The 11,570-nt window shown below is 45.9% G+C and overlaps 1 protein-coding gene across 1 annotated transcript; it reads left to right on the top strand.

The window, feature by feature from the left end:
• Positions 1 to 464: 464 nt before the first annotated feature.
• Positions 465 to 8,737, top strand: LOC123052431 (eukaryotic translation initiation factor 4G-like). The gene is made up of 12 exons (XM_044475605.1): positions 465 to 648; positions 798 to 1,000; positions 1,113 to 1,288; positions 1,395 to 1,538; positions 1,719 to 1,783; positions 1,890 to 1,949; positions 2,212 to 3,681; positions 3,775 to 3,976; positions 4,062 to 6,882; positions 7,471 to 7,665; positions 7,740 to 8,087; positions 8,246 to 8,737. The coding sequence occupies exons 2-11, from the start codon at positions 846 to 848 to the stop codon at positions 8,071 to 8,073; spliced, it is 5,622 nt and encodes a 1,873-aa protein (XP_044331540.1). The 5' UTR covers positions 465 to 648; positions 798 to 845; the 3' UTR covers positions 8,074 to 8,087; positions 8,246 to 8,737.
• The last annotated feature ends 2,833 nt before the right edge of the window (positions 8,738 to 11,570 follow it).

Here is an 11,570-nt window from a genome sequence, read left to right as displayed (position 1 = left end):
TTTAAATATTTGTCTTTCTAAATATTTCAAATGGATTATCACATACGGATGTATATAGATATATTTTAAAATGTAGATTTACTCATTTGCTTCGTATGTAGTCACTTGTTGAAATCTCTAGAAAGACAAATATTTAGAAACGAAGGGAGTACAACGTAACCATAAGGAGCACGAGCAGGAGAAAAGAGGGTCCGGAGCGCACACGCGTGCCTAGCCTACTACTCCAGCGAGTACACGGGCGGGTAGTAGAGTCCTAGAGGCGAAGGCGAGCGACCAAAGCGGCGCCCCGGACGAACGCCAGCCATCCAATCGCATCTGATCTGGCCTCCTTGACCTGACCGCTCAAGGGTCCTCTCTCTCTCTCTCCTAGTCGGAACTAAATCAAATTAAATTAAATCGAAATCAGTTGGGGATTAGCAGTCGAGATTTCCGGTTGCTTATTTCGTCGGTAATTCCAACCCGTATCGCCCCCGATTTGCTGCCCTGCCCTACTACTTGTGCCCGACGTGTCGCCTCTCCCCTTCGCTTCGCTCCCACTTCTCCCCCCACCCCTCCAACCCAAACCCATCTCAGCTCGTCCGTCCCCCTCGTCTTCGCCACTGGACACGACCGCAAACCCTAGGCGCCGCCGCCCTCCGAGGCCCCAAGGTACGCCCGCCGCCGACCACCTAGACAGGCCGCGCCGCGCCGCGCCGTGTGGCGGCCCCGAGCCAGGGTTGTTCCTTCTCTTTTCGTTTTCGTGCGCGGGCGGATTTCCCGGCGATTTATTTCTGGGTGGTTCGTTGTGATTGGATCAGGGGAATTAAACTAGGAGGAGGAGGAGATCGGAAGGGAAGAGCGGATTTATGTCCCAGCGAGGGGACAGGGGCGAGGGGCACGCGAGGAGACCCGGCGGCCGCTCTAACAGCTTCGGCGGCCACCGCGGAGGCGGAGTCGGCGGCGCGGGCAAGGGCGCCGGGGGCCCCTCCGGCGGCCAGCCTCCCCTCTCATCCAACCGCAGGTACCTGCCGTTCGACCCCCTTTTCTCCTGATGATTCCGTGATGCTATGTGATTTGATCCTATGATGACGGAGAAGCTAGGGTTTTAATGTGACCTTGGATCTCGATTGCAGCTTCAGGAAGCCTGGCAATGGCCATGGCGGTCACCAGAGGGTGGTGAACCAGCCAGACACCACTGGCTTCCAGCCCGCCCCGGCACCTGGGCCCCTGCAGACGCCTCCGCGCCCTCCCGCGCCTCAGAATGCGCCTGTCCATGTTCCTGTCTCCGCGCCACGGCCCCAGCATCATGGTGATTCCACGGCCCATTCTTCTGTGTCGTTGCATTGCAATTGGAACGAAGCAAAACTGCTAATTGACGTGCTTTTGTTGTTTGCATGCATGTTCTCAATGGGCAGATTCACCCGGATTGCAAGCACCCTCCATGTCACCTGCCAGTGAAAATCCAACATATATACCCCTGCCGAAGAATATTCCTCGGGCTGGCCCCAAGGCACCACCAAAGAGCTCCAATGCACCGGCTCCTCAGGGTGCGCCAAAAGGTTTGGTTCACTCCTCCTTTTGCACTTTAGAAATTGTATATGCGATGACTAACATGTGCTGTGACCATCTGTGGTGGTGGTGTGCACCTTCTCTATAGGTCATTGTTCGGATAGTAGACATGCATGTTGATTTGCCTGGTAACATTCTGCTGCTTTGTTTGTGTTCTTTTTTTGTTTCAGGGGAATCATCAAAGGGATTTAACTTGCAGTTTGGTAGTATAAACATGAACATGAATGGTCTCCCGGTATGTTGCGTTCCCTATCTTTTCCAGCTTGCATGTCGAGGTTCAAATTTCTTCAGTTTCTGGTTCTTTTCTGACTCGTTCTAATTTACAAAAAACTTCTGTGTAGCAATTTCCTGCTAGGACAAGCTCAGCTCCTCCCAATTTGGATGAGCAGAAACGTAATCAGGTATCTTGTACTTATTCCCTGCGTAATTATTTCTTATTTGATGTTAGCTATATGCATAGCTGTTCTTTAGAGGCAGTCAATATTTGCTGGATGTACTGTGCTGTAGAAAATTATCTTTGTTCCTGTGAATTATCTAGTTTCTGGAGCCTTTAAACAAGTGTTTTTCTTGTTTATGTCTATTTAATATATTGTAACGGTAGTCTTTTTAGGTTTCAACGTTTGAAAAGAATCTATTATCACGTTATCTTTCCATGCTCTTCAGGTACTTTCAGATGGACCTAAGGTTGCACCATCTATGCCTGTACCACCAGCTCTAAAACAGCCACATCCCACGCCACAGCAGCAGCAGCAGCATCCCCCACCACAGCAGCTGCTGCAGCAGCAGCATCATCCCCTGCCGCAGCAGCAGCATCATCCCCAGCCGCCGCAGCAGCAGCAACAGCCCCCACCACAGCAGCAACCACTGCCACAGCAACAGCAAACGAGGAAGGATGCTCTTGGTCCTAGTCAACCGAACACCCTGAACACTCATGTTCCATCCCAAGTGAAGAGAGATGTGCATGTTTCTCCTTCAATTCAGAATTTTGCGCCACAGAGGCCCTCTGTTCAACCTTTACCGGGCATGGGCATGCCGATGCATTTTCACCATCAACAACAAACAGTCCCATTACAGTTTGGTGGTCACAATCAGGGAGTTGTCCCAAGCTCAATGCAGATGCCCATTGGCTTGCCTGGTGGCAATGCATCCCAGGTTCAGCAGCAGATGTATGTCCAAAATATGCAGCAACAATTGCATCAGCAAATGATGCATCAAGGACAAACAATGATGTATCCGTCTGTTGCTCATACAATCCCTCCTCAACTGGGCAATGTTAATTTGAACATGGCTACACAGTATCCTCAGCAACAGCAGAATAAGCTTGTTGCTCCCCGAAAGAGCAGTAATATCAAAATTACTGATCCAAATACCAACAAAGAAGTGGTGCTTGGGCGGCCTTCACCTAATGTAGCAGCACAACCACAGCAAGTCAGTGGTGTTGCAACTCAACCTATGGTTTACTATACGAATCCACAGCAGACCTCGTATAGCCAGTCAGGTACGTATTACTCCGGCACTGCTGGTGTTGTTCCCACAGGATCACAGGGCAGGTTTAGTTATCCTGCCACTCAAGCTGGTCAATCAATCCCATTCATGAACCCATCTATGTCAAATACTGTTCCTGCCAGCCACAAGGACAACATAGCTGGGCCTGCAACATCTGGTCAGTCCCAACTCATAGGCAAACCACAAGGTGGGTTGCACATGGAAAAACCTGTTCCCTCGGTCAAGATAAGTATGCCTGCAGGTAGATCAGATGCTTCTAAGTTCAGGGTCGCTGACCATGCTGTACAACATCGACAAAAGGATAGTGAAGTTATTTCTGGTGCTATGGTTTCGAATAAACCAGTTATTGAGAAGGAGAGTAAGGCACCATCTATCCCAGAGAAGCATTCCAAGGAAAGTACAGCACCATCAACCGTGGAGAAGCATCCCACTACGGTGACTCAACCCTTACCGATTGAAGCTGCAAAGCCAGAAACTGATGCAGCGACATATTCTGGTGCAAATTCACCCTCATTCTTGACCGGAGCTGATGAAAAGAAAGAATCCCTTCCAATAACTGATTCACTTAAGGATAACAAGAAAAATGCAACTAGAAATGACACAAAGAATTTGCCGCAACAACCACAGGTACACTATTCTCGTTTCCTATTCCTAGCACTGTTTTTGCATTTTAGCACATGTTTTCTTTGCTTAACATACTCACATATTGCATCCATTCAGCCTGCTTCCCCTGCCGAAGAGTTGAAGGGGCAAACTTCTGTGAAGGTTGGAGATGATGTGGTTGGTCACATGGAAACAAAGAGCTTCGATAGTGAACAGGTGGATTTAACCAGCAAGGGTTCAGGCTTGACATCAGCAACATCTGAAAGTAGCATTTCTCCTATTCTTGGTAAAAGTGAAGCTGATAGCACATCAGTAAATGGTATGCACTCTATTTTTTTAGAAGTTAATGAAAGAATGGATGAATTGTGTCTCTTTTCGATTTTCTAACATGCTTGCATTGCCAGCTGCTGATGTTCCTGCCATGGTAATCAGCTCTGCAAAATTGTCCTCTGCAAGCACTGGGGAGCCCCAAGCAGTAGAAAGCTTAGGTGTTGCTGCTGTTAAATCTAAGGAGATTGAAATAACTCACCAAATTTCACCTGAATCTGGTGATGTCAAAATTATGTCTGATTCTACTGAAAATGAATCGCATGACTGCATGGTGGATTTGGCTGAGCAGGCATCATTGGCAACTTCAAAGCCTGGTAATTCAGATGCAACATCTTTTGTAACTGACCCACAAGAGCTACCCAAGGAGTGCACAACATCTGTACCAGAGGAGCACAGTTTGATGAATACATCACATAATAAGGATACTGAAACTTTATCAGCTTCTGTGGATGCCAACGATGTGTCTGAGGCCAATTCTGGAACCTCATCAGAGTCTACCAGCCAAATTGCCAATGATAAAGATATCAGAAGTAGCATTCAGGAAACCGGATTAGCTGTTTCCGGTATTACTCCTGGCATGTTGCCTGTGAATCATTCAGTTGCATCTGAGGGGCAAGTGAAACATGCAGATGGAGCGAAGGATGAGTCAAGCACTGAGCAATCAAGTGCCGCACCAACAGGTTCTGTTAGACCATTATCAAGGGAAAAACCTACTGCAGAGCTTACCCGAACAAAATCTGCAGCTGGGAGAAAGAAGAAGCGGAAGGAAATGCTTTCAAAAGCTGATGCTGCTGGGACCTCAGATCTTTACAATGCATACAAAGGACCACAAGAACAGTCTGATAGTGTTGCCACATCAGAGGGTGCTGATAGTTCTTCAACAGTCGACGGGACACATGTGCTGCCTGAGGAATCAGAAAGGGAGGCGATGTGCGAGGATGATGGAAAGAAAAAAGTTGAGCCGGATGATTGGGAAGATGCAGCAGACATGTCTACTCCAAAGCTGCAAAGTTCGGACTCTGGAAACCAGGCTAGTGCAGTTCAATTGCCAGATTCTGATATGACTGAAGCTAATGGCCGAAAGAAATATTCTCGTGATTTTCTGCTAACTTTTGCACATCAGTATTCTAGTCTTCCTGTTGGCATCCGGATGGATACTGTCACTAGTACGCTATTCAAAGATTTGGCAGGAAAATCCTATGTTATTGATCGGGAACCTCACCCAAGTTCTGCAAGGGGATCTGATAGACCAACATCTCGTGGTGATCGCCGTGGTCCTGCTATGGATGATGATAAGTGGTTAAAATCAGGTGTTCCTTACAGTCCTAACCGTGATGCCCACATGGACTTGACAAACGGCCCAGCAATGAATTACCGTGGCGGCCCAGGAGCCACTCATGGTGTTTTGAGGAATCCACGTGCTGCACTTCTTGTGGGACCACAATCCAATGCTCCTCAAGTACCCCGCAGTGGCTCTGATGCAGATAGATGGCAGCAAAAGGGTCTGATCCCATCTCCTGTTACACCCATGCAAGTAATGCACAAAGCTGAGAAAAAGTATGTTGTCGGCAAAGTTTCTGATGAGGAGCAGGCAAAGCAGAGGCAGCTGAAAGCCATTCTGAATAAACTGACCCCACAAAACTTTGACAAGCTTTTTGAACAAGTGAAAGAGGTAAACATTGACAATGTGTCAACTCTTACTGGGGTGATTTCACAGATATTTGACAAAGCTTTGATGGAACCAACTTTCTGTGAAATGTACGCCAACTTCTGTTCCCATTTGGCTGGTGCACTGCCAGACTTTAGTGAGGACAATGAAAAGATTACATTCAAGAGACTGCTATTGAACAAGTGCCAAGAGGAGTTTGAGAGGGGCGAAAGAGAAGAAGCTGAAGCAGATAAAACGGAGGAGGAAGGTGAGATTAAGCAAACGAAAGAGGAAAGGGAAGAAAAGAGAGTTAAAGCTCGAAGGCGCATGCTGGGTAATATTAGGTTGATTGGAGAATTGTACAAAAAGAGGATGCTGACAGAGCGCATCATGCATGAATGCATCAAAAAATTGTTGGGAAATTATCAGAATCCAGACGAGGAGAACATTGAAGCACTATGCAAATTGATGAGTACAATTGGAGAGATGATAGATCATCCAAAGGCTAAGGAACATATGGATGCATATTTTGATAGAATGCGCAACCTGTCAACCAGTCAACTGATATCTTCCCGTGTTAGATTCCTGCTCAGAGATTCAATCGATCTCAGGAAGAACAAATGGCAGCAAAGGCGTAAAGTGGATGGCCCCAAGAAGATCGATGAGGTTCACAGGGATGCAGCTCAGGAAAGACATGCTCAATCTCAATCGAGTAGGTCTCGTGGTCCAGTCGTTAGTTCTCTTCCAAGAAGAGGGGCACCCTCTATGGATTACGGCTCCCGTGGCTCAGCAGCACCATTGGTATCTCCAGGTCCTCAGCAACGAGGGCGTGGATTTGGTAATCAAGATATTCGGTATGAGCAGGAAAGGCATCAGTTTGATAGAACTGTTCCCCTTCCCCAGCGTTCTGTGAAGGACGAAGCTATCACTCTTGGACCACAAGGTGGCCTAGCTAGGGGTATGTCTTTAAGAGGGCAGCCACCGGTATCAAATTCTGAACTTCCTAGTGTTGTTGACCAGCGCAGGATTGTATCTGGTCCTAATGGGTACAATTCTGTGCCTTCAACAACAAGAGAAGACACTAGCTCTAGAATTCCAGATCGATTTTCTGGGAGAATAGCACCTGCTGCACAATCTGCTAGTTCTTCACACAGACCTGCCAGCCAGGAGGGTCGTTCAGGAAATAAATCATACTCCGAGGAGGAATTGAGAGAGAAATCTATTGCAACCATCCGGGAATATTATAGGTAATACTTTCTAACTAAGTGTTTGTACAAGATATTTTTTCAGCACACACCTGACTTGAGCTTAGATATTATAGGTTATACTTTCAAGGTATTGCCTGTCTTACTATTTAAGGTCTATATTTTCTTTGTAACACATAGATGATAATAATGTGCTACTATCGGCAACTGGTAATTTGTTGTAGTACTGCTGCTGTGAGACTAGGACGTCATGATTTTGTGTTGTTAGACTCTTAGTACTTCCTACCAGTTCTTTCTCGCGTCTCTGCAAATTTCAAAGTTTATTGTTGTGAAATTCTCGTGTACGAGGTTATTGTGGCAACTTTTTGCCAAGGGTCCAAATTCAACACCTTAGAATCAGAAAGGATACGACTTTACTTTTCATAAAATATATAGACCCTACCACAAAATGGAGGGTATGTAACCACTTCCTAATAATTTTACTTCAACTTGTAAGTCTGTATTTTATTTACGTATGAATATTTGGGATTTTGTTGTTGTTGAGTAGTGGTCTCTCTGTTTTCTTCTGAAAAAGTATGAACGTGCCAAGTTTCCATTATGTCGTGTGCTAACATGTTATTGTTTTGGCAGTGCGAAAGATGAAAAGGAAGTTGCATTGTGTATTGAAGAGTTGAATGCTCCGAGCTTCTATCCTTCTCTTGTATCACTTTGGGTAAATGATTCCTTTGAGAGGAAAGATATGGAAAGAGAGTTGTTGGCAAAGCTCTTTGTCGGGCTTTACAACGGTGGATATAATTTATTGAGCAAGCCTCAGCTCATTGAGGGGTGAGTTCCTTTGTCCTTGCATTGCCCATTGATGCTCACTGGTGAGTGCTGGCTGACTTTGACCATATTTGTAGGCTTTCATCTGTTCTTGCTTCATTGGAAGATGCTCTAAGTGATTCTCCAAGAGCGGCAGAGTATCTTGGACGACTTCTTGCAAGGTTTGTGGTGGAGAAGATACTGGTTTTGCAAGACGTAGGTAAATTGATTGAAGAAGGCGGAGAGGAGCCTGGACACCTTGTGCAGGAAGGCATTGCAGCTGATGTCCTTGGGGCAGTCTTGGAGTGGATCAAAACAGAAAAGGGGGATTCCTTCTTGAAGGAGGCCAAGACAAGCTCCAATCTCAAGTTGGAGGATTTCAGACCGCAGCATCTTAAGAGGTCAAAGTTGGATGCCTTCATGTTGACATAAGTGTTTGTTGCTAGGTAAGCCGTTCTAGTACAGGCAGGCGTCTTAGAATTGCATACCAGTTAGCTCTTTTCTGTTGGTGATAGAATAATAATCAGCTAGAGTACATGCATGAATGTGAATGAATATCGTGGGTGTCAAATTACAAAGATCTAACTTGATGTCTTATCCTCAGCTTATTACCAATTCATGGGTGTTGTCGCCAAGGAGTTGATCCCATGTCTTTGCACCCAGCCACCCCACCTTTTTGATCGAAACAGCTGCAAATATACCCATCAGATGCTTGCTAGGTGACCATTGTATTCGAGGAGCCCCTTCCTACTGTGAAGTGAAGAAGAAGATGTATTCCGTTCTACTGTTGAGACTTGTTAGTGGTGGTAAATTATTGTTGCGGATGGACACTGGTTGTCGCAGGCAGCTGGATGCTATTTCGAGTTGGCTCCCGTGCGTGTCTGTCTGGGAATATTTTTGTGATCATGGAGGGGTAGAGGTTAGTTAACCAAATATTTGTCGGGACTAGGAGGAACACTAGGGTTCGACTTGATTCCTCCCGTGGCTTCTGGCCAATATCCTTTGTGGTCAGACTTTAATACTCGGTTAACTTGGCGGCATTTTCCTCATGTCATATTATCATCTTGTTTATATATATTCTTGCAAGTCGCTGCTATTTTTTTGTATCGTTTTATTTACTTATCTGGGCTCGTCTAGTTTGGCTGCGCTCTCCATGTCTGTTGTTTCTCAACTGTCCTCTCTTTTCTCTTTCTTTCTTCTCACATGTGAATGTGATGCATCATATATGCGATTAAAAATAAACTTCGCACTATAAAGACACATAAGAACTTGGGAGTGCTGGACCATTTGCCTCACTTTTTGCGGTGGTTATTATTGACCCATTGTTGTTCTACCAATCTTATAGACAAAAACATGCCATTTCAATCTCAAACACGTTATCACGCACAAAGAAACAACATAGAAAGGAGAAGAGAGGGAGCACTCGCCGCCGGTGAGATGCCTAGCCTCGTTTCCTTCTTCCTCCGCCTGATCCACGAGGATGGTCGTCACTACCATGGAGTGAGTGGACTCCGGCGTTTCCGTCGCCGGATGCAAGCCATCTGTCGGTTCGGCCGCAGCGCCGCTGGACGTGGCGCTCCTGGCAGCCATCGCGTCGCTAGACGCGCCACCCGCGGTGCTCCCCTCGCCCCTGGACGCGCCCACGGCAGTGCTCCCTGCGCTCGTGGCCAGGCATGGGTGGCTAGTGGCCGGCCCGAGCACCTCGATGGTGCCCCTGGGTCTCTGACTCCGGCGTTTCCGTCGCCGGATGCAAGCCATCTGTCGGTTCGGCCGCAGCGCCGCTGGACGTGGCGCTCCTGGCAGCCATCGCGCCGCTAGACGCGCCACCCGTGGTGCTCCCCACGGCGGTGCTCCCTGCGCTCGTGGCCAGGCGCCCATGGGGTTCGACCTCTGGCTAGTGGCCGGCCCGAGCGCCTCCATGGTGCCCCTGGGTCTCTGCCTCCACCACCTCCTCCGCTGGCCGCGTGGCTCGCACCATCGACGCCAACGCCCGCCGCCGAGTCCGCCGGCCCGCCCGGCTACATCCCCGTGCCGATGCGCGCCGTCGTGAACGAGGAGGAGGCCCTCGCCTTCGTCTCCGTGCCGACCGGCGCCTCCGGAGTTGTCCGCCTCGGCTTGTGGGCTCCGGCGAGCCTCGGCCGCGCCACCAGGAGCCCGCCTGGATCCCGTCGCCGTTGAATCTTCTTCGGACGAGGAGAGCTCGACGGTGCCGCACCCCGGTTAATTTTTTCTGCTTTGTTAATTTGCAAAAATCAATGAGGTAGGTGGCATTCGAACCCGCGACCTACAGATTTAAAGTACACCGCTATATCCATCGAACCACTTCATTGGGAGGTGACAAAATACCTTCTTTTCTGTAGATTTAGTTACCGTTTTTCGGACGATTTTGTTTGGTTTTTTCTTTCTTTATTCTCACACTTTTTGATAAATGATAAATGCGTGATTTTTTTTTCAGTTTCCCTTGTTTTGTAAAATCGATGGACTAATTTTCAATTTGTGAATTTTTTGTTGAATTTGATGAACTTTTTTCCAAATTTGATGTACTTTTTTTTTCAAATTGATGAACTATTTTTTCAAATTTGATAAACTTTTTCAAACCAATGAACTATTTTTCTGGATTTGGTGAATTTGTTTCAAAGTCGAATGAACTTTTTTTCAAATTGGATGAATTCTTTTCAAAATTGATGATTTGTTTTCAAATTCTGTGAACTTTTTTCAAAATCAATGATTTTTTTTCAAATTTGATGAACTTTTTTCAACATTTTTTAAAATTTGTGAAAAATCTAATAGATGATTTTTTTCATAATCGATGAACTTTTTTCATATTCGTGAAGTATTCTACAAAATTGATAAACTTTTTTGAATCCCATGAACTGTTTCAAAAAACTGAACTGTTTTTTCCATACTGGTGAACTTTTTCTATAGCAATTCTATGATTTTTTTAATTTTACGTTTTTCTTTTTTCAAATGATTCATATGTGTCCAAAATATATGTTGTACTAAACGAGGTGTTACATAAAGCTGTTTTCGCATCTTAGAGAACAAAGTCATCTTAGTCTATTGGTTGTCTTGTCAAGTCGTCGGCGCACCGATGCTTGTTCGAATGCCGTTCCGTCCATTTACTAACGCCTTTTTCTCTTCGCGTTTTTTTTCGCAGATTGCTGGGCCGGCCCAATAAGCGTCGCGCGCGGGCGCCAGTTAGGCTTAGCGGCGCTGAATGTGCCGAATAGGAGCTTCCCGGGCGCCTGCGTGACCTCCGGCTGCCTCCTCTGTGGCTATGATTTTTTTTTTCTGTTTCATTAATCATTAGTACTAATTATTGTATTAGTGCAGTTTTAGACTATACTTAGTACTGTTTAGTACCTAGTTTGACAGCTACTCACTTTCTAGTCCAGTTCTAGATTTAATCTAGGTTAGGACTTGTGTAATTATTAGTGTGTTTATATTAGAGGTAAATACACCAGCAGTCATAGAACTTGCAGCCGACGTTCAGTTTGATGCACAAACTTATAAAATACGTATTTTGTCATCTAACTTGTCATTTTGTTCATATACAGTGTTTTCTATCGTATCCGGCTGTATCCCACGCACATGTGGCGTGCCAACGTTGCGGGAAGCCCACTGTCAATGGCCGAGGGTTATCCAAACCACTCAACCAACTGATGTTTGACGATTATTACACACAGTTAGCTTTATATAATATGGACAGTAGCGAATAGAGTAGAAATTAAAATGGGAAAAGCTGTGCAAAAGAGAGATAGCCCCGGTTAAAACCTACTGACTAGCTCGCCTCATGTGCAATCAAAGATTTATACACAATTTATCTTTTGTATTCTTCATTCTTCTTTTCTATGTAAGAAAATAACTTATATTCTAGATAAACTTTTCGGACAAATCAACTAAACTTTTTTATGAATTTGAATAATACT

Source organism: Triticum aestivum, chromosome 2D (genome assembly GCF_018294505.1).
Source record: "Triticum aestivum cultivar Chinese Spring chromosome 2D, IWGSC CS RefSeq v2.1, whole genome shotgun sequence".
Lineage (NCBI taxonomy): Eukaryota > Viridiplantae > Streptophyta > Magnoliopsida > Poales > Poaceae > Triticum > Triticum aestivum.
The sequence above is the reverse complement of the archived record's forward strand: the minus strand, read 5'-3'. Positions and strand labels throughout refer to the sequence as shown.

Excerpts from the sequence above, each read along its gene's own strand:
- LOC123052431 (XM_044475605.1), top strand. The coding sequence starts at position 846 with ATGTCCCAGCGAGGGGACAGGGGCGAGGGGCACGCGAGGAGACCCGGC. Across the intron at positions 1,001-1,112 it reads CCCCTCTCATCCAACCGCAG|CTTCAGGAAGCCTGGCAATG; the intron begins GTACCTGCCGTT and ends TCTCGATTGCAG. Across the intron at positions 1,289-1,394 it reads GCCACGGCCCCAGCATCATG|ATTCACCCGGATTGCAAGCA; the intron begins GTGATTCCACGG and ends CTCAATGGGCAG.